This window comes from Saccostrea cucullata, unplaced genomic scaffold (assembly GCF_032062105.1).
Source record: "Saccostrea cucullata isolate Sc308-1 unplaced genomic scaffold, CSIRO_AGI_Scuc_v1 ctg49, whole genome shotgun sequence".
Classification (NCBI taxonomy): domain Eukaryota; kingdom Metazoa; phylum Mollusca; class Bivalvia; order Ostreida; family Ostreidae; genus Saccostrea; species Saccostrea cuccullata.
Window position 1 is genome coordinate 873,654 of NW_026925976.1, and position 27,489 is coordinate 901,142.

The 27,489-nt window shown below is 32.3% G+C and overlaps 1 protein-coding gene across 1 annotated transcript; it reads right to left on the reverse strand.

Moving 5' to 3' along the window:
- Positions 1-3,872: 3,872 nt before the first annotated feature.
- On the reverse strand, positions 3,873-21,509 carry LOC134270223 (uncharacterized). Its single transcript, XM_062752414.1, has 29 exons — positions 21,352-21,509; positions 20,886-20,997; positions 19,906-19,957; positions 19,538-19,641; positions 18,883-18,989; positions 18,565-18,626; positions 17,885-17,986; positions 17,599-17,662; positions 17,353-17,450; positions 16,970-17,106; positions 16,204-16,262; positions 15,682-15,805; positions 15,201-15,349; positions 13,871-14,036; positions 11,145-11,170; positions 10,770-10,889; positions 10,271-10,382; positions 9,658-9,709; positions 9,266-9,369; positions 8,365-8,471; positions 8,050-8,111; positions 7,306-7,407; positions 7,056-7,119; positions 6,816-6,913; positions 6,244-6,380; positions 5,782-5,840; positions 4,886-5,009; positions 4,400-4,548; positions 3,873-4,092 (listed from the first exon to the last, which is right to left on the reverse strand). The coding sequence occupies exons 1-29, from the start codon at positions 21,467-21,469 to the stop codon at positions 3,920-3,922; spliced, it is 2,943 nt and encodes a 980-aa protein (XP_062608398.1). The 5' UTR covers positions 21,470-21,509; the 3' UTR covers positions 3,873-3,919.
- Positions 21,510-27,489: the final 5,980 nt, after the last annotated feature.

The window sequence follows — 27,489 nt, forward strand, 5'->3', positions numbered from 1 at the left end:
TACATGCATAATCTCCAAAGAGTCATGTAGTTCGTCCCAGGAGGAAATGAGCTTTTATTTACATTACTGAATAAATTTGTCTTTAGTATATATAATCCGTACTTTTATCTATGAACATGTCCGCTTCAGTTCTATATAAAAAATGCCTTAGAATATAAATCTCATTGTTGTGTGTTGTGTATCAACGATTAAGTCATTTTACATGTCATAGTTAAATAATTGATTGCTTATTTTCAGTAAAATTATATCTTGACATTGAATTATCATGCACGTGGTTAAATATTTTCTCTTAGTTGCTCTGCTCCAAGCATTGAAAATCTGATAATACAGTGCCTGAGAAAAATGCAGCAATACAGAAAAAATGTCTTATTCAAGTTCGCTTTTAATTCTTTATTGTATAAATAGATTTGTATGCTGTTGAACTGTTATACTTCATTCCTATCCAACTACTATATTTCAGACGATATTACATTGTAAATTAGTTTGCATCTCATTAGCTTCGGAAGCAAATTGAAAGTGGGGGGGCTAAGAGTATTAAATTTTTTTACGTTCAAAAACCTGACAAGCCCCCCCCCCCCAAAGGAAGTGTCTATTTCCCAAAGGAGAAAATCCTATTTCGTGGGGGGGGGGGGGGGTAGGTACCTAATTTTTTATCCGAACACCAAAACTACACCCATTTTTAACCTACACTGCGAGGTGTCTGTGGAAAGTGGGCGGGGGGGGGGGGGTAAACATACGAAACAAGGTTCAATATGTCTACAGTAAGTATGTATTTGGAAAAAAGTGGGGGGGGGGGCTAAGCCCCCCTAGCCCCCCGAGTCCGACGCCTATGCATCTTTTTGTTTCTTTTCACAGATGCTTCAGTTCAGAATTTCATCAATCAATTACGTAACAGTGTTATGTAGAGAATCATTGTACATCAAATGGTTTGAGAAGCAATTAAAGCTTTCAAGAACAGGAAATGGTCAGCATGTGTTACGCTCTGCCAAGATTGTTATAGCCAGGGTTAGGTTTATACAGATAGATTCATCATTTACAACCTTCATTTCATTCTGTTTGTTGAATTAAAAAAATAAGTAGGTCATTTAACATGTAAAACAATACTTGTACAATGCTAACCCGGGATCTTAAAACTAATATAAATCGATCAAAATCTTTATTTTATAATAAAATGTTGTAAAAGTCAAGCAGACCAGAAGGGTTAGGGATATTTTTGATATTGTTTCTTTTAATATTGTTTCAGAGATGTTGTTATGTGCAAAGGAAGAAATAAATTTCAGAATTAATTAATATGTTTTCGGGGATTAAAAATTTCACTTAAAGTCTTAGTTTATGTCATGATTCTGGAGCCACCAGGAGCTTCAATTTAAAGTTCATTGTATACAATATTGATTACGCATGGTCTCTTGAAGATATAGTCTCGAACGAATGAAATTTTATTATTATTTCTTTCCGCTTAATGAATTTAAGCAAACCATGTCAGACAAGCTTTTTAAGAAAGCTAATACTTGGTTTAGTTAGTATCCGGTTAACATGGTTAAGTTTGTGTTGCATGCAGATCATGCAAGGCTAGTCCTTGATACTTATAATACCGGCCAAAAAAAAATGAAAACTAATTATTAAGAGTGCATTTTGAAAATTTTTATCGTTAAAAAAGAACCTAAAAATTGATGCCTATATGTTTTCACTATGTTTCTCTTCAGTTTGGCCAAAAATCAAAATCATCAAAATTTTCTATTAACGGGGGACAATAAAGTATTCAAGTTTAACGAATGCAAAGGATAAACCCTTGTGCTGATGTATCGTATAAAATCATATCGGAATGGCATATGCAGATTATTTAAATTAGCTCGAAAAATAAAACATTTGGGTTGATAATTAGTCCGTATATTCTTGATACTTTTAATACAAAATACGTACATGTATCTTAAAATACAGCAGGTGTTGAATAAAGAAATTATATGAAAAGTGAGAAAAAAAAATGCAGCCAAATTTTGTTTCAATTCTCATTATTTGATAATTATTTGATTAAAATAATTGTGTAAGGAATCTATCGTTGTTGACAAGTTATGCGTTATCAATTATAAATAATCAAATTAATAACTGATAATATTCGATCCTTTTGGCTCGGATAAATAAGTATGGTGTGTATCTAATTTGCTTTGATCCATTTTTTTTATCTCAGAACTCAATAAGACATATTTGCAATTGCTTCTTTATTTCTTTCTTTTGCCTTATATTTCCTCGAAAAATCTTTTTTTATATTTACAAAAAAGCGGATATTGTTAACATTAAAAAACGAATACAATAAACATGTAGGCAGGTGATTAACGTACATTTATCGTCCATTTGGGATTTTTTTTTCTTTTTTTGTGGTATTAAGATATATTGTCAACTTTTTAAAAATTTTATTATTAATTATTTTATTATTAATACCTATTGTCACAATATACATGTTTATAATATCTTATTAACATCAAAACATCATTAATACATATAATAAATAGATACAAAAAATATAATAGTGACAATTGAGAGAGAGAGAGAGAAAGAGAGAGAGAGAGGGGTGAGAAATGGTGAAAGAAGAACAGAAAAGCATGTTCATAGAAATAAAATAGTGGTATATGTATGTCCAAGCATTGCAAAAGGTCTTAAGGTGTCTGGTTTCAGGGTCAGAAGCCAGTCTTTCCATTTTCTATTAAATTCATTAATTCTATTACTTTTTGTTGCACTTTATTTCATAGTAGATAGCAATGTTTTAATATCTCCACGTTATGCTTGTAATCTTAAAACCTCATTCCGACATTTAGTTCTGATATAAATGATTTGGAAAGTCTATATTATGAGATTCTCAACGAATGGTAAAACTATGTAAAAGCTCCTGAACCTTCTGGCATTCCCACATAACACGAAAAATTGTTTCCTCACATGTCTCACAGAAGCTACATAGTTTAGTATCCTTAAAACCTATTTTATATAACATTTTATTTCTAACTAAGATATGTTGATTTATTCTGAATTGTAGCCATTGTAATTTAGAACTTTTTGTACATTGAAAAGGAATTTTGTGTATCATTTCCCATAGGGAATCTTGAATTTCAAAATGTTACTCCATTTTATTTTTGAAACAGGCATTATGTGTTCTGTATTCTAAATATTATACACAGCTTTTGTTCCTTTTCTACATAGACAGAATAATTTTAAATAAAAAGGTAAAATGGGCCTTGGGTTTAATCTTTCTTTGTTTACTTTTTCTACGGTCATTGCTTCTTTTACTGCTTTCTGTAAACTTGCATATGTTAAAAAGTTAGTTTCTATATTAAATTTTGCTTTTAGATCCTTTAATTCTAGAAAAGTTCCCTTTCCATCTAACAAGATAAAAACTACACCATTGTTAAACCATTTGGAATAAAAAAATGGGCTTATTGTCAATTTTAAGTTTTTTTATTGTACCATAATGGTTGAGAGATAAAATCTTCCCATGATTCTATTTTCATTTTGTCTTCCCATTTGGGAAAAATTGATTAAAGGAATACCAGGTTATTGTCTGATTTTTTATTTGATCAAACAGAAGGCGTTTTTGCATATCATTTTTATATAAAATTAAATCAAGAAATACAAGGAACCCTTAGTGTGTATGTTGCATGTTGTTGCTGAAAAATAAGCAAAATGGGGTAAATTTTGTATTAAGACCTGAAGACCTGAATTCATAATTGGGTCTCTTTCTAGCTGTATGGCAAAGTCTCCCTTTGCGCTTTATCGAAATATATTTTACGTGTAATGAACATTCAATACTCTTATTATTCAGACTTCTTTCTTTGGAAATAAACAAATCTGTACATCAAAACATTTATTCAAAGCAAACAATCATTCTGTCAGTATAACCCTTTTTACAAATCAAAATGTTGTTATTCAATAATTAGCACCACCCCGGAGTCCAAAATCCATCATAATTCGTTGGCGCTGCAGATTTAGTATTAGATGGAAAATTAGCAGGTACCATTAGTTTGTGATACTCTTCAAGCCTCGATTTCAATTTAGATACCACATCAGGGAGCTTTTTTGACAAATCCACGTGTTCATTTGGATCATCTAAAATGGAATATTATCGTTTAGTTAACCTTAAAATTTCGTTGTTATTGATTAGAATAATATTTTTAATTAAATAAGACTGCTTGTAACTTTCAGATTTTCAGTAAATATAAAAAAATCACACAAGATTAATAGATTTTATGTTCTTGTATACCATGTATACTGCAGAGTACGATTTGATTTAAAAACATTTTAAACAAGAGCAATAGTGCAAAAGAGAATATTATATTAGATCGAATGATGCATGCTCATAATTTTGAATAGAATGAATTTCATTATAATATCTACAGCAACTACTATATCAGACCTTTTAAATTAAAAAGCATCATTTTGTCACTAAAAGGCCATGTGACGTTCGCTGGTGCATCGTTATAATTTTCTTTTACCACTTGATCAGGCTTGTACCAGCCCTGATAGAGACCTGGATAGCCATCTATTAATTTGTAATCTCCAATCCTAAAACATTTATTTTACAAAAATATTTAGTTTCATTGAATATTGACATTGTATTGCAAAATTCGTATGTTTCACTTTTTAACATTGCAAAGTATTTAACATTAACAGTCAATTAAGCACGTCAATGTGTTATTAAATTATTAAAATTTGTACAAACATCTAAGTTTTTTGCTTGAAAATAAAATTAACCAGCCCTTTATAACCATAAATAGACAAGAAAATAGAACAGAATATACCATATTAAAACAGTTGGAAAAGTTATTGGTAATTGTTTGGTGAAAATAAAAATAGGTTCATCGAATAGTGTTATATTATTGTTTAAATGATCTATATGTACCTTATAGCAGCATGGCCACAGACCTCCGGTTTCAAATCATCAATGTTGTATATAAATTCGGTTCTTTTCGACTCCCCTCCTGTTCTTAGACTATCCCACTGATCTATTCCGTCTAGAGTTGGGTCTGTGAAGCATTAAAAAGTAATCATAATTTTAAACAATATTTCCTTAGATACAAAGGAGACGGTATATCTCAAGGTGTCAAACAGTCATAAGAATAAATCAAATACATTTGCATACATATAAAATTAAGGTATTGGAATACATGTACATTCGTAATCACATTCACTATCATCTTTCAGAGTTATATAATAAATCTGATTGGATCAGAGCATGTCACGTGAGGTGTGACAATTCGTGATGCCTCCCTCACTAGTAGGGTGACAATTGTTGTCCCTTTTCAGATGGCAATGAAATAACTTAAGCGAACATGCATATTTACAACTGTGTTGTCGACCTTTGAACGAGATACTGTAATTTATAACTATAGATGTACAATTTCTAAATATGCCAAATCGGTAAACAATAAATTCTAACAATGACGTCAAAGTTGTCTGTTGACGTGTTTTGAAAGTATGGACTCAGAGTAGAGTAGGGGAACATAACTTGGGAAATTAATTAGTAGGGGAATCAAACGGATAATTTAGATTCTTCAGGGTAAGAAAACAATTATGGACTGTTTATAAGGGAAACAACACCAATTCTTAGGTCTGAGTAGGGTTTTCATCCCCGGACGCAAGCACCCTCGTGTAAAAGTGTATATTATTGAAATCTAGCTTTGTATAGAATTCAATGTTTAATAAATACATTAAAATTTGATGTTTGTTGATCACAGTAAAGACTGTATGAATTTTTCTTCAACATAGGAGTTGTGTTTGTTACACTTTAGTTTTTACCTGGTGTTCCTCCGGCTGCACTGAGAACAGTAGGCATCCAGTCCACTGCATGTATAATGCTGTAAGTAATAAGTCAGTAACTGTCAGTTACAGTATGGAGAATAATCCGTGTTTATATTAGAAAACAAACTAAATGTACTTGTATATGTGAATATTTAAATGTACAAATCATATTAAGTACATACATGAACGTTTTGTTGAAAATTTTTTAAAAATATACAATTAATTGTAATTGTTTTCGTCAATCAAAATAAAATATTTTACTCATTTGCTTCGCAACCTCTTAAACAACTAAGGGATTAAACTTGACAAGTTGTTGAAGAAGACAATGTCGATCACATTTTTTTCTGACAAATATTCAGCTGCTCAGATGTAAAACAGGGTACACGTATCATTCAGACCTTTGCTTTTATGATGCCCCCTGCCTCAAATTTCCTTTCTGAGAAGAATTCAGTTACTTACCCGTTATAAACAGTGTTGGTTTTCTGTATGCCGGCCCCGGATATAAATGCGGTGGCTCTTGTTCCCCCTTCGAAAACCGTGGCCTTACCTCCCCTTAGTGGGTAGTTATTTCCGGCAAATGTCACCCAGCCACCATTCTGAAGGCGGAAGAATGCATTGAAAAAACAAATAAAGAAAAAAGCTTGCAAAACATTAGCTACAAATGATGTTGAAAAAAGGATTCAATTTGTTTGCATAATCCTATCAATTTATCAATCTTCTACACTATTGGTGAATTATCGCGTATTCCACAATTTTGTAAATAAACACTTTTATTCCTATATTTTAAATATACCGTAATATCTCTAATTTTTGTGTAGTCATTTTTTGAGGTTTCGAGATTGTAAAAGAAATATTGATTTTTTGAATTTGATTTAATTGTCTGAGAAATTTTGAGTAGAAATGCAATGGAATTTTTATTTCGAATTTGTCATTATTTTGGGGTCTGTCTCAAACTCGAAAACAACGAAAATAAAACCCCATGAAATTTAGTGATTTTAACGTATATATATATAGGTACTTTTTGTACTTACGTCTGCAGTAAATATAATAAGTGTATCGTTGAACATCCCTTTAGCTTTTAAGGCATCAGTTACGTTTCCTATTGCTTCATCCATTGCTGTCACCATGCCTGAAAGTATCAAGAATTTAGAAATCATTATAGTTTTGTAAATTCATGCTTATCAACATTATTAATGAACGCCGTCTTTGTAAATTGAAAAATCGACACATTGGGGGAAAATCACATATATATTTTTGAAAGTGACCTTTACCTAGGTAGGTTTTGCGTGACTCTGTTTTCACTTTTGGGTACATGGCACTATAACGAGCTGGGACCTACAATGTATTGGACAAGATGTTTTAAAAGATTGAGTGAGTACATGTATGATGACATCAGCAGATACTTAGACAATCAACTGCTGAACACATTTGTCATTTTTAGTAGAATAAAGACATTATTTGTATTAAATACATCGTGTGCAAAATTCCATGCAGCATTTCAAATTTTTGGTCTTTGACTACCTGCAGAGGTTCGTGTACAGATTGGAACGGCAGATACATATACATAGGCTTAGTCATGTCATGATCCATAATGATAGACTGGGCTCGCCGGGCATACATGTGCTGTAATAATTAGAAATTTATACATATACTAGTGAAAATTGCAAATTATTGTCTCAATTATATTCAGTTGTCGGTCATTGGGATAAAAGATGCATTCCTATTCTACCTGGAAGGAGAAAGGCAGGGAAAGACATTTTTAACCAATTCCCCGAAAATGATTTTTGAGTTATTAGAAACTTTTGTGCAAAGGAATCTATTCAATAAAGGCAAAAATTCCCCCATTTTGCAAGAATTACTAATAATGTTTCCACTCTAAAAGGTGATATCAACATTTGTTCGATTGTTCAAAGTCAAACGTAAATCGGTCACTATAAATACCCATCGGCTGATTGTAAGTTTTCAATAAAATGAAACTACCGTTATAAATGGAAACTAAGTAGAGGCAAATTAAGCTATTTGTCCTTAAAATAAAGTTACCGTAGTTTATTTTAGACGGGAAGTAATATTAGCAATTTTGAATTGTTCACTAATGAAACAATTATAACTAGAAAGCAATTAATTTTTAGCAATATTCAATTTCAGCGATCTTGGCACTCTCGCTGATAATGCCAAAATTTAATCCTCGCTAAAAATTCTGAGTATACATTTCAACGAAAGTTTTTGAGAACCCTTGATTACAATAGCTAATCAGAATACACTTACCGCGGAGTATTCTCCCGTGGCATTAACAGGTGTTTTATTGTCCCGGAAGTCCTTACCACCGGCTGTTTATGCATAAGGAAACACGTACATTTATATTAATTAATCTAATACTCATTTTAACTTTTTATTTAACAGGTTGTATCCAAAATTAAAAAAAATATGGCCACTGTAATTTTTTTCTGATATCTATGCAAGCAGATAATAACATATTATTTTTTTTATTAAACACACTTAGCTGCTAATTTTCTATTATATTACAGTTACTTACCAACATTAAACTGGTAAAAATCTATTAGTAAGGTTATAGTAACTTACCAACATTAAGCTGGTAATAATCTTCCGCTCCATTGTAATAACCATAGAACGTGTCAAACCCTCTATAAGTCGGCGTGCACTCCCACTTACAAAATCCTAGATGCCACCTAAAATCATTTAGGATTCTCAATATTTCATAAATACTGTAAAAAGCTTGATTTTTGAGATCCAAATATAAATTAGAAATTGTATTTCCAATATGAATTTATTTTTTTTTAAAAATGGCAAGAATAAAGTGTCGGCTAATTCAAAATTTGAGAAATACATTTATATCTATTACATAATTTCTTACGAATAAATATATATTGTGTTCAAACCCTATGAGCTACAGAAAAAGGCAATTTTAAACATGTGGAGATATATTTGTTTAAGTTGTCTCTATGAGTTATGATAACTCAAGTGAAAATCTTTTAATATTCCAAACAATGATTGATCTGGAAAGGTCAAACAAATACTATAAATCTGACAGAGCATAAATCATAAGCAATAGATATTCCAGTAATAGGACCAGGTGCTTAAAAAGAGAAAGCATCCCATGTCTACTAAACTCTGCGAAAATATAAAATGCTACAAGATTATATGCTATATTTGATGACAATTACTGTTTTAAGGCCATAAATTTTTGAAATGCTTACTTAAACACGAGGTTGTTTAAAATAATGTATTGAAGCCTATGAAGACAGTCGGATATACCCAACTCGACTGAGCTAGAATCAAGTTACTTCAATATTACAATGTAAAAAATTCTTCTGGTTACAAATGATGGCATTATTTGTGACCAGTACATCTGTAATATGAACATATAATTATGTTTATGAATTCAATGAATTCACTATGCTACGTCAAATCTTTTCAAGATAAATTCAGAATTTTCAAATATTGATGAGAAAAGATTAATTACTTTCCAATGGCGTGGGTAGTGTACCCCAGTTGTTTAAGCTTCTGTGGTAAAAATGTGTAATTCGAGGGAGAACAAGTAGCCTGCTCGGGAAGAATAACAAGGTGCTGGAAAAGAAAAAGTCTTCTATTAACAAAAAAGTCATTTTAATGTTTAAGCTTTAGTCATAGTTTATTGCAAAATAACGTAAAAGGCAAAGAAACCATCCAGCATTACATTAAAAAAAAAATAAATAGATACATGTAACAGCATCTGATAAGGACAAACATCCATACCAGACTCTCTTCGCACGTCAAAAGAATTTAGATCCGCTACCACCTTTATGAGACTATAAACCTTAGCTTTACCCATACAACAATAACATAAAAATTATGCTTGTTAATTATATGAATTACCTGGAGGCCGGACTTGTAGGCGTAGTGACCAGTCATGAACGAGTTCCTCGACCTACAATTGTCAACCTAACGAATAATAATAAATCATAATGAAATTCATAATGCAAATGCGGGACTTTTACTTTGTAAAGATATATGTCCAGAATCGCTTCTTTTTTATTCATATTTTTTAAAAAAAATTCGATTTAAAGCAAAAAAATCTTTTATTATAAAAAACAGAAAGTTGTTCAACCCAAGGTTATATGTCTAAAAGTAAATTTTGAGTAGCAATTAATTTTATTCGTAATAATTATAATCTACAATAGTTTCAACTACGATAGGTCTGTGTTTTCTCTGTTCCAATTTCTACTCTTTAGTGGAATTTTGGACTTAAATACTGTTCGTTATCTCGAATCATAAATGTCATGCAAAGACTACCATAAGAATTTATTTTTATAAAAAAAGTTTTATGTAATTAATATACACTGTACATGTATCAATATCAATGCTTTTAGCTGTTATATCTACATATCCCCATTCTGACGTCACAGCTGTGGGATATTGAAAATACTCTATGAATTAATGGGGATAACAAATTTATGCTCATTTTCTCTCCTGAAAAGTGTGAACTTACGGTGTACAGACGGGCATTACATAGGAAGACTGTAAGATCATGCCGCTGTGCGCCAGTTTGTCAATGTTTGGCGTGATGACGTCAGGATTCCGGAAACCGACATCATTCCATCCTAATAAAAATTAATAGATGTTCATATCATGAACAAAATGAAATAGTTTATTTCCAATTATGGGCTTCCAGAGAGGCATATGACAGATAAATTAGTGGGGATAAAGCATTAATCAATGAAGAGATAATATACCCGGTAGACATATCTTTTTGTCTCTAACAAAACCATTTCATAATAAACTAATGAAACCTTTTCGTTTCACAAATTAGACCTTTAAAAGCCTTCTTTATCATGATTAGCTAATAAGACAAGTACAGTGTATATCCATGTAATTCAGGTTTAATTCTTGCAAATTACTTGAGCGTATCTGCTTTCAATAATTTTAAATTGTGATGTGAAACAATTAAACTATTCACGTTACTTTAATCATGTAAATAAATGACTTACCATAGTCATCTGCCACTATGAAGAGGATGTGTGGGGCTTTAGCAAAAACCGAAGTTCCTAGATGAACACAGGTAACACAGAGCAGAAGGCTAGTAATAGACATTCTACCGGAATGTGTATCTCAGATCGGTGCAGTATTTATATTTTATTTGTGTTCAGGTCAGTCACATGAATCGAGGTTCAGAAAGTGGGACTGCCTCTGCACTCTAAATAATCTAATGTTTATTGTTTACACTGTTAACATAATATTTGTGTGTTCATATGTGTCTTTAACACTTCTATCATTAAGATTTCCTTGCGATTTTCCTGTTTCATTTTTAAATATAATCTACGTTATGTTTATCTTACAGCTACATAGATGTCAATAAATGTTACGCATGGAATCATCGAACAATAGAGAGCTGTCAATGAAAAACTCTTTATTTGTTGATCTCGGTATGCCCATTCAGTTTAATTCTAAACGCTCGGTTTTATTTTCCCGTCTGTATTCGGCATGCATTTAGTTTAGTTAGTATCCAGTTAACATGGTTAAGTTCGTGTTGCATGCAGATCATGTAAGACTAGTCATTGATACTTATAATATCGGCCATAAAAATGAAAACCAATCATTAAGAGTGCATTTTGAAAAATTTTATCGTTATAAAAGAACCTAAAAATTGATGCCTTTATGTTTTCACTATGTTTCTCTTCCGTTTGGCCAAAAATCTAAATCATCAAAACTTTTTATAAGCGGGGGACAATAAAGTATTCAGGTGTAACGAATGCAAAGGGTAAACCCTTGTGCTGATGTATCGTAGATAATCATATCGGAATGGCATATGCAGATTATTTTTACGAGTTGTGTTCAATTTTCAGTATCAACAAGCAGCAAATAAGGGCATTTTAGCATTCACAATTCTTGAAGATTTAATCTGATTTCATTAAAGCAGGTAGTTCGTAAAAAAAGAACATTTCGGTTGATAATTATTAGGCCATTTATTCTTGATACTTTTAATACAAAATATGTACATGTATCTTAAAATACAGCAGGTGTTGAATAAAGAAATTGTATGAAAAATGAGAAGTAATTACAACCAAATTTTGTTTCAATTGTCATTATTTGATTCAAATACTATTACTCTCTCAGATTAAAAAAAAAAAACGCCTTCCAGCGTGGCAACAGTTAATTTTACTTATGCACGAATGATAATAAAAACATTTATTTACAATTGACTGCACACAATCCTTCTGTTTATAAATCATATCTGCAGTGCATACATAACTGTATATGCATTGTCAACATAAAATATTGTAAAGATCAGACATGTAGGCATAATGATAAGGCATGATCAATTTCCTTGACCTATCAATACACGAAGGTAAAAAATCATTGTTCTTCTGAGACTGCTTTAGCTTCGCCTTGGTCAATATTGATAATATTTTCGGGTGAATAGCAAACAATATTCAACATTAAAAGAGTCCCTAATTGCATAATACGTGCACAAGATGTTTCAATTTATGACAAAATGCTTAATGCAAGTTTTTAATCAAATGATTTTTTTGTATTGATGTGTATATTCGTATGCATCCTTAATGTGTAATTATACCTTTTATAGTATAATCCCCATTGAAGTTCCAAGAAAATGCATCAATATTTCAAGATTTTATTAAGTTTTGCTGACTTTCACATCAAGAAATATAAGTAACATAACAGTTGCTCTCCTGTTATAATACTAAAGGAGGGGCAAAATGAGATTGAAACTATTAAGCTTTTATTAGCTCACCTGAGCCAAGGCCTCAAGTGAGCTTTGCGATCACATTTTGTCCGGCGTCCGTCTGTCCGTCTGTAAACTTTTCACATTTTCGACTTCTTCTCAAGAACCACTGGGCCAATGTCAACCAAACTTGCCACAAAGCATCCTTGGGTGAAGGGGATTCAAGTTTGTTCAAATGAAGGGCCACGCCCTCATTCAAGGGAAGATAATTGGGAATGAATGAAAATTTAGTGGCATATTTTAAAAATCTTCTTCTCAAGAACCGCTGTGCCAGGAAAGATGAAACTTGTGGGGAAATATCCTCAGGTAGTGTAAATTCAAATTTGTTCAAATCATGACCCCCAGGGCTAGGGCGGGGCCAAAATGGACGACCAAAGTTTTACATAGAAATATATAGGAAAATTCTTTAAACATCTTCTTCTCAAGAATGACAAAGCCATAATTCATCATATTTATATGGAAGCATGTTCAGGTAGTGTAGATTCAAATTTGTTCAAATCATGACCCCTCGGGGAAGGGCGGGGCTTAAATGGCCGACCAAAGTTTTCATAGAAATATATAGGAAAATTCTTTAAAAATCTTCTTCTCAAGAATGACAAAGCCATAATTCATCATATAATATAGAAGCATGCTCAGGTAGTGTAGTTTCAAGTTTGTTCAAATCATGACCCCCGGTGGTAGGGCGGGGCCAAAATGGCCAACCAAAGTTTTACATAGAAATATATAGGAAAATTCTTTAAAAATCTTCTTCTCAAGAATGACAAAGCCATAATTCATCATATTTATATGGAAGCATGCTCAAGTAGTGTAGATTCAAATTTGTTCAAATCATGACACGGGGCCAAAATGGCCAACCAAAGTTTTTAAAGATATATATAGGAAAATTCTTTAAAAATCATTTTCTAAAAAATAGCAAATCCATGATTGGTCATTGGACTACTTTTGGATTTAACCTTTACAATAAAAAGCCATTTTCCACTTTTCCTTCCCTTAGTGCTCAGGTGAGCGATGTGGCCCATGGGCCTCTTGTTTCTAAAAACATATTAAGGTTAATGAAATGTTGAATTCTCGTCGATGTCTCCAACTATCTCAAGCTGGAAGTCCAATTAAATGAAAAAAAGAGGCATTTGTAGTGTAATTTATTACAAATATTTATTTATCTAGAAGGAAAAATCGAAAAGATACAAAGTCAGAATTATTTACTCAACATACAATGCAAAATTGATACTCTTACGAAAATCAACAGATATATCAAACCATGTATTCGAATAAAACAATCATTCTGTCAAAATCACCCTTATTTTTCATGTATAATCTTGCAGTGTGTACTGTTAAAATAATTAGCACCATCCTGGAGACCAAAATCCACCATAATTGCTTGGAGCTGAAGCTTTGGAAAAAGGTGGGTAATTTGCAGGGACAATTTGTTTGTGATAATCGTCAAGCCTCGATTTCAACTTAGATACCACATCCGGGAGCTTTTTGGACAAATCCACGCGTTCATTTGGATCATCTGAAATGGAACATAGTTATCAACTTTAAGAAGAGAATGCTTATATGTTTATTAACTTTTAAATCATATAGTATATTTAAAAAATGGATGAATTGTACGTTGTTATTCGTTTCATTCAAAACCGAAGCCTGCTAACAAGTTATTTACCTCACTCTCATGTATATATTCTCTTATAGTTCTCAAATTGAAATTGAATTTACACAAAAAATATTCCCCACTACTAGTATATGACATGCCTACAGAAAAAAATGTGCTAAAATTTCAAGCGACTGCAATGACTAGCTGCTGAAACACTGCGACAGAAATTTGGTTCGTACAGAAACATTGACTGACAAGAAGTAGATATTAGATTTAAAGAAAAATAAATCCAACTCTGTGATTACAATTTGGCAATACACATGTAATGCGACAAAAGTAAACCTGGTACATTCGAACGTACTTAAAAACAGAAAATTGATATCAGATTTGAATACAAATAAATCTGAGCATATTGCATGCCTTAAAAAGTGTGTTTAAATCTCTTTCATATGTGATATGAGTAGCAGCTTAGAAATCTATGGCGAAATTTTGATAAGATAGTTACAAGGATAATCAGTTTAGTTTACGTTGTTTTGAATGAAAATTAATCCCACCATATCATGTATATGACATGCCCTAGAAGAGAGTGTGCTTCAATTTTATTCATCTGTAAAGTGAAGTTGCTGAAAAAAATGTTACGAAAATATGACAGAAAGAGAAAGGCGCACAAAAAAGAAGTTGACATCATATTTAATTAAGAACAACTTCCAAATGGCACTCTTAAAAAAAAGCATTTAACTGCGATGAGTAGTTGTTGACAAAGCTAAAACGAAAATTGGGTACGGGCAGATGTGCAGATAAAAGAATGTTGACAACGGATTTGAACAAAACTTAATCCTACAAAATACCTTATACAATGTACTTGAATATGTTACCGACAGACACACAAACAGACGGACCACATAAGGGTAAAAAAGAACCCCTATCTCTCTTCGGAGCAGGGGTATAAAAATTAACAAATGAGACGTCATTCTACACAAGAGCACGTGCAGTGCAAAAGAAAACATAATCAAGTGGTACATATTCTAAGTATTTCATAGAAAAGATTTCATCATTCCAATTCTGACAGTCACTACTATAACAAACCTTTTAAGTTGAAAAGCATCATTGTGTCAGCGAAGGACGATTCGTTGTGAGCTGCTGCATCAATTTGATTTTGGTTTACCACTTGATCAGGCTTGTACCAGCCTTGAAATTGCCCTGGATAGCCATCTATTAATTTGTAATCCCCAATCCTAAAACATTTATTTAAAAAATATACCATATATTTACATTTTATTACCAAGTTTTATTCAAGTAACGGTGTTGTAAAGTATGTATTTTTGGTACGTTCATATTGAATTTCCACTAAGCATATCAACGTTCCACATTTTGTACAAACATCCACGCTATTCAATTGAAAAAAAAACACTTTTATTTTCATTTGGTAACCATATAGATACAAGAAAATACAACAGAATATACCATATTGGAAAGTAAGAAAATGTACTGGTTAACGAAGGGAAAAATATAGGTTCATTAAATAGTTTTAAGCATGTATTATTGTATAAATGTTCTATATGTATACCTAATGGCAGCATGGCCACAGTTCTCCGGTTTCTTATCATCGATGTTGTATATGAATTCGGTTCTTTTTGACTCCCGTCCTGTTCTTAGACTATCCCACTGATCGATTCCGTCTAGAGATGGATCTGTGAAGCATTAAAAAGTAATCATATTTAGAGGAAGAGTATACCATATATTTTAATGCTTTATTAAATATTTTCTAAAAAATGTCATAAACAATGATAAACACATTTGAAATACTATATCACATACTTTATAAATTAAATTTTATTCACATTAATTTAACACATATAGCGTTTTATAGGGACAAATGTCTTATAAATTCTTTTCAAAATGGTGTCCGTGATTACAGTTAATACTGTATGAATTTACTTCAAGCATTGTCGCTGTAATTATCTAAGAAACGTAAATCTGTGTGACGTAAACAACTTATATTGTACGCTATAAACTCAATCTTTCAATCATTCAATCAATCAAAAAACGTATTACAACCAAAATTAGATTAGAACATTTTATACACTACCTGGTTTCCCTCCGGCTGCACTGAGAACAGTAGGCATCCAGTCCACTGCATGTATAATGCTGTAAGTAATTATTCAGTTTTGGTTGAGTATAATTCATATTCATGTTGGAATTAAAATTTTACATACTAGTATGTGCAGTTAAGTGATTGGACACACCATACACCGGTACAACAGAACAGTATTTTGGTTTTCTTTAAGGAATTACTTTAATAGGTACCCATATATACGGTATGAACTGGGTTTGGGCAGATTACGCTTTATGGAGCGGTTTATAAAAAATGTGTAAACTGTTCCAACCCATTTATAAATACCGTATATTGATTGATTGTATACTGTTTAACGTCCCTCTCCATAATTTCACTGATATGGAGATTCACCATTGCCGGTGAAGGGCTGCAAATTTAGACCTATGCTAGGCACTTACGGCCTTTGAGCAGGGAGGGATCTTTATCGTGCCACACCTGCTGTGACACGGGGCCTCGGTTTATACGGTCTCATCCGAAGGACCGCCACATTTAGTCGCCTTTTACGACTAGCAAGGGGGTAGTGGGGATCTATTCTAACCCGGATCCCCACGTATAAAGTGGGTAGCTATCAAATTAATTCCTTATTATTTAAATTTCATTCATTTAGTGTAAGAAAAAAAATGATTGTTTTTAAAAAATGACTTCAATTTGTACAAAATTTGAATGTAACGTTAGGCGAGGTGGGATCAGGTGCCATGGAGGAGTGAAAATCCCCTGCCGACCGGTCTCAGAAACTTACCCGTTATAAACAGTGTTGGTTTTCTGTATGCCTGCCCCGGATATAAATGCTGTGGCTCTTGTTCCCCCTTCGAATAAGGTAGTCTTACCACCCCTTAGTGGGTAATTATTTCCGGCATTTGTCACCCAGCCGCCGTTCTAAATGCGGAGAAAAGGTATCTTACTGAGATATATAGCTAAATGAACCATAAGGTAAGCGAAAATGACAATCTTAATTGTGATTCAGTTTAAATACAATAAATTTATTGATATGCTCTTTAACAGAATCATGTCAATTTATTTTCCACGCCACTGGTGAAATATCGTTTGTCATTTATCGTTTTACAATTAAATGCATTCATTCTTTTATTAGAAATATAGTTTTTGTCATATCTTTGTACTCACATCCGCAGTAAATATGATAAGAGTATCGTTGAACATCCCTTTAGCTTTCAATGCATTAGTTATGTTTCCTATTGCTTCATCCATAGCTGTCACCATGCCTGAAAATATCAAGTATACAAATTTTGTGAATCCATGTGCTGTATCTATCAACAGAACATTTCATTTTAAAATTAAAATTCAAAAAGTTTAAAATCAAAAGAACTGTAATATACATGTTACTTTTGTTACTTTGAAAACAGCATTTACCTAAGTAGGTTTTGCGTGACTCTGTTTTCACGTTCGGGTACATGTCACTATAACGCTCTGGAACCTATTGGAAAGGATGTTTTAAAAGATTCAGTGATTAAGCTATCTTCAGCATGCATGTACTTGGATAAGCTACGGTTTAATAAGCAGGTTATGCATTTTCTAAAACAGCTGCGACATTCATTCCCATACTAACAACAAAAAAGTACAATAAAGACATAATTTGCATTAAATACATCGTGTGCAAAATTCCATGCAGTATTTCAAATTTTTGGTCTTTAACTACCTGAAGAGGTGGATGTACAGCTTGGAACGGCAGATACATATACATAGGCTTAGTCATGTCATGATCCATAATGATAGACTGGGCTCGGCGGGCATACATGTGCTGAAAAAAGTAAAATACAAGGTTTTACAACTCATCAAAACCCGTGTCAGTTAGATGACCGGTCAAAAGGGACAGTGCAACTCACATCCATTAGAGACCTAAAAGGTATATAAATACGAAAAGTGAAGTTTTTTGACCCATTTCTAATATATTTTTGTATTGTCGGCTTCTCTTCTACCTCTATTTCTGATTGTATTATATTATTAATTGCTGCCAGTGGTGTTGCTGGGTTTCTTTGTTTTAAATGCAAAGTAGCATATACATTAGTTTACTGTAGATCACTAAATTTTTGCGATACCTTATTTTCGCGAGATAGCCATTGTCTTTTTATAAGCGTGACAAATTTTCACGAATTGTGATAATTGCTCTTTATAATAAATAGGAAAGATATTTTCGCGAGCACGCTTTTTCACGTTATTACGTGAAAATAAAGCTATTTCGAATAAAAAATGATTTACTGTAAATTAAAGATCAAATCCATGAGGACTTTGCTGGCTAGGCTTAGAAATTTGATCTCGCTTGATTAATCGTGTTTTTGAAATAATAGCATATATGAGAATTACGATTTATATACATACCGTTGAATATTCTCCCGTGGCATTTACAGGTGTTTTGTTGTCCCGGAAGTCCTTACCACCGACTGTTCGTGTATAAAGAAAGATATTTATTTTTTTCTTTTTCAAATACTTCTTTTGTTTATCACTCAAGTACTGTGTTATTCATAGTAAACATTAATATTTAAGACTTCCATCCTGGAAGTCTAGTCGTTAATCTAAAAGAAAACTTTCACATTTCTTATTTTGAATAATTAATGTAAATACATTTTGATATAATCTTAAATGAAAATTGAAGTCTAAGAACAGATTTAAATTTTATTGATTTAATTATATATTTACCAACATTCAGCTCGTAGTAATCTTCCGCCCCATTATAAAAACCATAGAAAGTGTCAAACCCTCTATAGGTCGGCGTACACTCCCACTTACAAAATCCTAGATGCCACCTGAAATCATTCAGCATTCTCTATATTCCATACATACAGTAAAAAGTTCGATGTTTTTATGACTTTTCATATTTTTTATGACTTTTTCAAAATATTAAAATAACGTGAAGTAACAATAATATGAAGTTTTTGCTCTCTTTAAATTCATTTAAATTGGAATTGAAGGTAAGTGAAATGAAAGAGAAGTCGAAAAAGGGGAGAAATTATATTTTAAAAAAAGTACCAGCAGAGGTGTAAGGAGAGAGGTTAGAAAGAGGGGTTTAAACATGTCAAGTTATGATAATGGTTTTAATTGTCTCTTTGAGTTCTTTTAACTGAGATAAAATTAAAGATTGTTATTTTAAAAATTCAAAAAAATATTACGAATCTGGACGGGCATTAAACACAGACCCCAGTTATTCCAGAAATGGGACCTGGTGTCAAGAAGAAGTAAAAATCTCTTGTTGAACGGTTACTTTTATGATTTGATCAGATACATTGTATACTCAGAATAGTCCGTGGTCACATAATACGTATATGAATAATTGAAAAGATTAAGTATGACTAACTTTCCAATGGCATGGGTAGCATATCCTAATTCTTTAAGTTTCTGTGGTAGAAATGTATAATTCAGTGGAGAACAAGTTGCCTGTGGGGGAAGAATGACAATGTGCTGAAAAAGAAAAAGTCTTTTAATAACAAAAATATTTCAAAAACTTATTTAGTTATAATCAGTTACAAAGTGACTTTCAAAATCAAGAAATCATCAAATAATGGTATCCTTAAAAAGTAATAACAAATACGTTAACGTTAGAGTTCCATGACCATCCCCGCACGTCAAGTGGATTTAGATCCGCCCCCTCCTCAATGAGATAATAATTCTTGGCTGTACCAAATCAGCAATCATAATTATATGCTTGTTAATTATATGACTTACCTGGAGGCCGGACTTGTAGGCGTAGTGACCAGTCATGAACGAGTTCCTCGACCTACAATTGTCAACCTTACGACATTAATGATTATCAAAAAGTATATCTAATCCTTGTGTTTACGCATGAACTTAGAAAGAATGTATGTATGAAATCAGTACATGTATGATAATATAGATTCATTTGACGTACCTTTTTTTAAATTCAGGAAGTGCTTTATAAAAAAATGTAGCTTATGCCATCCAAGAAAAATAAAACTAATGCAAAGTAGCAATTCACTTCATTCAGAATAATTGATTATCTATCATCAATGTTTAGAAAATTTGCATTGAAAAATGCCTTTTTATTGTTCGATGCAATCGAGTTGCTCTTTTAAAAGTACAGGCAAAGTGTAAACACATTTTTAGGCCAATGAAATAAAGCTTTTCGATAAGAAATAAATTATTTTCGGAATTTCAATAACAATAATTTAATTTTGGTTGTAACACTGTATTTGATTGGATAAAAAATTTACTTTATTTTGTATAAAATGGGTTGCCTACGTCATAATGACTTTTCGTCAAAAACGTATCAATTCGCCTGACATTTCATTCAAATTTTGTACAAATTGAAGTCATTTTGTTAGAACAATCATCTTTTTTTCTGACATCAAATGAATGAAAATTAAATTATGAGCAATGAATTTAATAGCTACCCATTTTATACAGTATAAACTGGGTTGGAACAGTTTACGTTTTTCTTATAAACCGCTTCGCGGACAGCTTCGCGGTTTATAAAGCGTAAACTGCCCCAACCCAGTTTATACCGTATAAAATGGGTAGCTATTAAATTCATTCCTTAAATAATTAGAAATTGTGTGTTATAACACAAGTATAAAAGTGATAAATACATATTTCAAGCTGAAATATTCAAGATCTTAAAGGTTCCTATCCACTGCCTACACACCATTTTTTCTGTTGAGAAGAAATTATTGTTATGTAGAACTTACGGCGTACAGACGGGCATTACATAGGAAGACTGTAAGATCATGCCGCTGTGTGCCAGTTTGTCAATGTTTGGTGTGATAACATCAGGATTCCGGAAACCAACGTCATTCCATCCTAGGCAAAAGAAATGTCAGTGCAGCTTAAGATGCTACATGATCCAATTTTTTTCCAAAACACTTTTAAATACTTATAAAACACGCAAGGAAAAGAAAACCGAAAGTAAAGATGATCATAGGTGACGAAAGTTCTTATATGTAGCAGCTTGTGGAATCCTTTTCAAGAAGCAAATTTTGATTCACAATGAGCTAAAACAGCAAAACTTGCTATTGATGTAGTTCAATTGCTAGCATGACCATGACTATTAAAGTTATTAGCAGTTTCAAGAGAGCTATATTTTCTTGTAAAAATTTTAACAGAACGATGTAAAAAAAGCAAAACTAACTTTGACCATGTAAATATCTGACTTACCATAATCATCTGCCACAATAAAGAGGATGTGTGGGGTTTTAGCAGAAACAAAAGATTCCAGTAGGAGACAGGTAACGTAGAAAAGAAGGCTAACAGCTAAAAAGCTAACAGAAGACATTTTACCGGAATATGTATCTCGTATCGACGCAGAATTTACTATTTATATTGTGTTTTAAATCGGTCACATGAATCGCAGGTGAGAAATCGGGACTATTTTAAAGCTACACTTTAAATATCTTGATATTTACTGTTTACATAATCTTTGTATGTTCACATGTTTATTAAATACTTCTAATGACATCAATAAGATTTACTGGTGTATGGCATGTTTTATTTTTCCATCTAATCTATGTTATGATTATCTTTCAGCTAAAAAAAAAAATTGGTGGCACTACGTGTTACGCATGGATTCTTCAAACAACAAAGAGCGATCAATGAATATGCTTTGTTATTGATCTCGTCATGTCAATTCAGGTTTTTTTTCTAAAAGTATGTTTATTTTTATTTTTTCTTTCTATATTTGGCCGAAGCTTATTACCGTTTCTTCAAACGTTATATACATGATTTAGGGCTGTGGCATATTATTAAAAGATTCGCTTAAAATATTAGAGTGATTGCTAAATGCCTTGTAAACAAACAAGTAAGAGGGCATCACATGTATTTGTGCACTGAAGCAAAAAGTATTGTGTAACTTTTTATGCCCCGTAATGGAAGATTTGGGGATCTATAGCTTTGCCCTATCCGTCCTTCTGTTTGTCTGTCTGTCTGTCTAGCTGTCCAAAAACTTTAAACTTGCATATAACTTTTGATGAGTTAGGCTATGGCTTTCATATTTCACGGATGCATTCCTTGTGACTAGACCATTCTTTGGGTACCACTTAATCTGACTTCTTGATCTTTGAGTTTTACCCACTTTAACCAAAAAAATCAAACTTTAACATTGGCCATAACTTTTGAACAAATGGATCCTGGATTTTCATGGGCATTCCTTTTGATAAGACCTTTCAATGTGTATATTAAATATTTTTGATCTTTTGATTTTGACAACGGAGAAAGATCACCACTTTAAAAGAATTTAACCTTGGACATAACATTTGAACAGCTAATGTTAGGGCGTTCATATTTCACAATTGTATTTCATGTGATAATATCTTTCTTGGGATACCAGCAATTTCATTTGAGCATAAGCTGGCATACGGAGCATCAGTGTTTTCACAAGCACATGTTTATAGTGAATTTGAATATGAAGTGTGCATTCATATCCTTGGTTCATATGGTTTATTATGAAATCTTATACTATAGGACAAGTATCATGTTCATATTGGTAGGACCAGCACCGATCTCATGCTCATGTCGGTAGCTTGTAGGACCAGCATCACTCGCTGCGGTGTGACCCGGATGTTGGTAGGACCAACACCGATCTCTAAGGTGTGACCCGGATGTTGGTAGGACCAATGCCGATCTCTGAGGTGTGACCCGGATATTGATACATGTAGGATCAACATCAATCTTTGAGGCTGGACTTTGGATGAATAAGCATCCTTTGTCGGTCGGTCATACAAGCTGTGTACAAATTTTATTTTTTAATTAAACATCTTCGAATCTTAATTATTCTGTCAAGGAGTGATTTTGTGTATTTTACTTTTATACGATGTTTCACTATCTGCGTTGTATTTATCAAATTTGACGTCTCTCCCCCTTCGTCCCACAGTATCAATGACAGTATTGTGAGTAATATGTTTTAAGAGTAGAGATATAAAAGCTTGAGCATTTCGTGTCCTGAGAATTCAACTGAAATTTATGTCAAACATTCTTTCTTTTGATGTTGAATTAATTTTGGGTTCCGTGATCTTTCATTGGTTATCTTTATAAATGTGGGCAGAGTTTAGGGAAGGAGATGTAATGTGTGTCTCAGAGTTTAGTCTTAGTTTTAGAGTTTTTGCGATTGAATGTAACTTTTTTGGATTCCATGAATAAAGACTGAAACAAAACATGTAGTGAGGAGTGATATTTTCAAAGTATAATTCCCATCGTCACAATAATTATTGTAATTTTCATAAAAATTGAAATGGCACTATATTGTACACTAAATAGAATTGTTAACGCGCCAAGAAAATTAAATTATTCCTTTTACAAACTTACAAAAAGATAAACAAACATAAAAATGTCTACTATAAAAACCCACAGCATTAAGTAAGCAGCAAACGACATTTCAAGATTGTTCCATAAAATATGGGCAACGAGAAGTTAGGTGGGCTCTGCATTGATACTAAGGCTCTGCATGACCTATAAGTGATTGGATATTCGATCGCTGTTCCTAATTTGATTTTTGACTTATAACTTAAATATTACTTCTGTTGCAACCTCATGGACCACCAACGGTTATGATCATTTTTATATCCTGACAAAAACGGCGCGCAAAGCACGTCGGGAAATATTAGTTTTCGGACAAAAAACTTAAGGGTCATGTCACCAAGACATTTGTCATTCCAACTGTATCGGAAAAGATGGCATATTAGATATTCTATGTACGATAAAGTAAAGTTCAATTCACAAAAATAGAATATAAAGTGGTGCGTTAGCAATGTTGTCTTGTATATACATGTACCGGTATGTACTTGAATGTACCCTGATACTACTTGATTACACAATTGTATATGATAAAATAAAGATATAATTGTTTTGTGATTTATATAAGTCAAAAGATGGGACACTGGCTCAACAAACAAACAACGGTTATATGGCGTATGTGGTTAAGATTTTGTGTGTGTGTCGCATGAAAATCATGGGAGACTAGTCAGAGATAATTTTGCCCATCGTTCTAGAAATAAACATCATTATAAAGGTCTCATGATGAAGTATGTGTGTTTATCGCTTTGTTTCTCTGTGCAATTTAAAAACAGTTTGACCAAAAAAAAAAAAAGAACATAATTCAAACAACACCCTTTTTTATGAATGAACATATCATATTTGGACAGTAGGTACTGTCAATATAAGTCCTCTCCATAAAAAAGAATATCAAAACGAACAAAAAGAGCGAAGTGTTCCGTAAAAAAACCTATAGCACCAGTTTGGTGTCCAGTTTTAGTTTCAATTCAAGATTCGATGAAACAAATGCTCGTGATAATTGTCAAGCCTCGATTTTATTTTTGAGAAAAATTTTAGAAGCTAAAAAGAAGCTTTTAAGAAGCTAGAAGTTTTTTTTGATAAGTCGACTTTATCTTTTTATTTATCAAGTATCATTTTGTAACATTCAAACATTGAGACGTAAACATTTTATTTAAATTTACATATATTGGAATGGTTTTATATTACTTAAATCAATATGATTTTCTTGTACTCCTTTCCTGTTCTTAGACTTCTAAATTGGTCGAATCCCTTAAGAGATGGGAACTGCAAATTTGAATTTATTCATATCAAGGGCATCATCAGTAGCATAAGAAAGAAAGATTATTGGATACCGTACAAACTGAAAGTGTCGCAAACAGTGTTACCCTAAACTAAAGCAATGAAATTCTTAAAAGGGCATCAGGCATCAAACTTTATAGCAGAGCATGAAGGAATCTCGAAAAGCCGTGAGAAAATATCAAAAAGGTATGAGGGGCTGCCACCAAGTGATATCATCTGCTCGAATATTAATGGTGATACAGTGGACCTTCAGATATCCGGACGCCAGATATCCGGACGCTTCACCATCTGGACGATTTTTCTCGGGAACGGATTTTTTTAACGTAATTTTGACTCATTTATCCGGAATTCCGTGTTCCGTAACGGCTCTTTTTTACTACAAAATGTATTTTTACGTCATAATTTGGTTCATTTATCCGGACGGTAAATTTTAATTTGTACTTCCAAATTGTTAACATTCACGCCTGAACTGAGTGATAATTGTTATCAAAACACTGGCCGGATTGATTGTTTTTACAAGACGATCACCTGTAACCTGTTATGAATGACTTACGATGATTAGTCCACAGATTAAGCATGCTAAGTGGATATGGTCATAATATACGAGAGATCGATACACAAATGAAAATAAACAATTAACTCTGTCGGTAACCGAAAACAATTTTCTATTCAGTTATTTGTTATCTGAGATATTTATAATTTTAGTACAGAGCTGGTTTTAAATATTTTTCTATTTATTGAAGGGACGACATAGTTTCATAATCTCGTTGTCTACACATGTGCACGCACAAATCGGTATTGTGTAATTTTCATCTGTAGATTGGTGGCAGTTATCATCGAAAAAAAACCTAAAACATTCAATCAAATTTGAATAATTTTAGACAATCAATGATTTCGCTTGGGATGATTACTGCGTGAATTTTTAATATGTCAGATTTAGCGTGGATAAGTGTTCAAATTAAAAATTAGACTCGATACTGACAGCTCGCTTGGGTGTAATCAAAGCTGCAAATGAGAGAATTCGCTTGGCCATGTACTTCAATTTATAGGAAGTAGAAAGTAAAGATAAGCTGGGTAATTAAAAATCTGCCCATTTAAACAGCGTTATATCCAATGTTTGTCATTCTGCTCTCCAGCTTCAACCATGTCTACACCGTCGGCAAAGAGAGCGCAAGTCGGCATTTCCGCCAGCTTAAATTTTTTAGCTATAGAAATATCTATTATATTTGAAAAAAATGTTTAAAAGTAGTGCTGATGTATACTAAAGATATAGTCTATAAAATAATAAATTATTATTTCTATATGATAGTATTTATCTTTCCTACAAATACAGTATTTCAATAGAAGATATCCGGACGCTTCACTTATCCGGACAATTTCCTTGGGAACCAAAGCGTCCGGATAAATGAGGCTCCACTGTACATGTATCACCTATTATAATCATTAATGAACTAACATGTTATTTGATTTTGGAAGATATAGTCTGGTCCTGACTTTTAAAAAAAAGGCTAGAAATAGCTTCTAACGGCAAATAATTATTATTTGGTCCAGCATAGTTTTTAAACTATTTCGAGTATGCTGAATCAAAAAAAAAAAATGCTGGCCTTCATGAAAATGGCGTTAAAGAGGTCAAAATGGCGATGCAAATTGGCGGACATCTCACTGATTGTAATACAACTATTTAAAATGATAAAAGAATGCTAACGTTATTAGTTAAACACAGAAAATTTAGTCGTTTCTGATTAGAAATTACTCAGATTTATTTGTCTATTGTTTCTAAATTCTGCTTTGGTAAAGGATTTTACATTTGCAAATATCTATACACTGCAGATTTGTATTTTTTCCTCTGCATCTCACTATTCTACAATTGAATAATGGTGCAGCTGTAAATTTAAGTCAAAATGGCGAGACAAAATGGCGGATATTCAATTTTTTTCTTCAAATAGTTTCTTAATGTCGTTTACATAGGAGAACGGATTTGTGAATATCGAACTCAGCGTAGTACAACTATATAAAGTGAAAATAGAATACTAATATTGTCACTTTAATTCGGAAAATTTGGTCGTTTAAATTTGAAATGTGTGAATTAGCTCAAAATGGCGATTCAAAATTATGTCATATACACTCGAATTTCGTAAAAGAGCAAAAACTGCTTAATTCTGAGTCGTTTTGCAGAAAATACTCGTAAATTACAATTTGTTTTTTTTTTAATTAATGAAATAATATTCAAATATGCAATGAAAGTTGTCAAAACAATATATATATATTTATATACTAAATATTGAAGTATTTAATCAAAAGTATTTTTTAAAAAAACGATTAATTAAGTGTATGCAATGAAAGTTGGGGGATACTTTTGTTAATGACTTATGATTTTTATGGCACGGATCTTTGTTTAATTACTTCTATTATTATTTAGATCAACTTTTGACTTCAATTCCGAATACATTTTACCTATTACCTGCCTCACCATGCTTCTTCATACAAAAAATTAATAAAATCATACAATAATTACTGTTTAAAGGACAATATAAAAGTAAGTCACCCCAAGAGCAGTATTCCCCGAGCTTAAAGGCGAGTGAAAATGGTAGTTGGGGGTTGCTAAATCATATCAGGTGTTTGAAATTCTTGATCTTTTTTTAGTCCAGAGTAAAAAATAAATGTTTATATTGTTCAGGTTGAAAATTCTAGTTCATCATAACTTAGTATGTTTTTTAAAATGATGGACCA

Bases quoted from the DNA above. Each gene is read 5' to 3' on its own strand.
- LOC134270223 (XM_062752414.1), bottom strand. From the start codon at position 21,469: ATGTCTTCTGTTAGCTTTTTAGCTGTTAGCCTTCTTTTCTACGTTACC. The intron at 17,987-18,564 runs GTATGTATATAA...TACTTTTTTCAG, and splicing joins CCACGGGAGAATATTCAACG to CACATGTATGCCCGCCGAGC. The intron at 11,171-13,870 runs GTGCTAATTATT...TTTCATTGACAG, and splicing joins GGATTTTGGTCTCCAGGATG to CTCTCTATTGTTCGATGATT.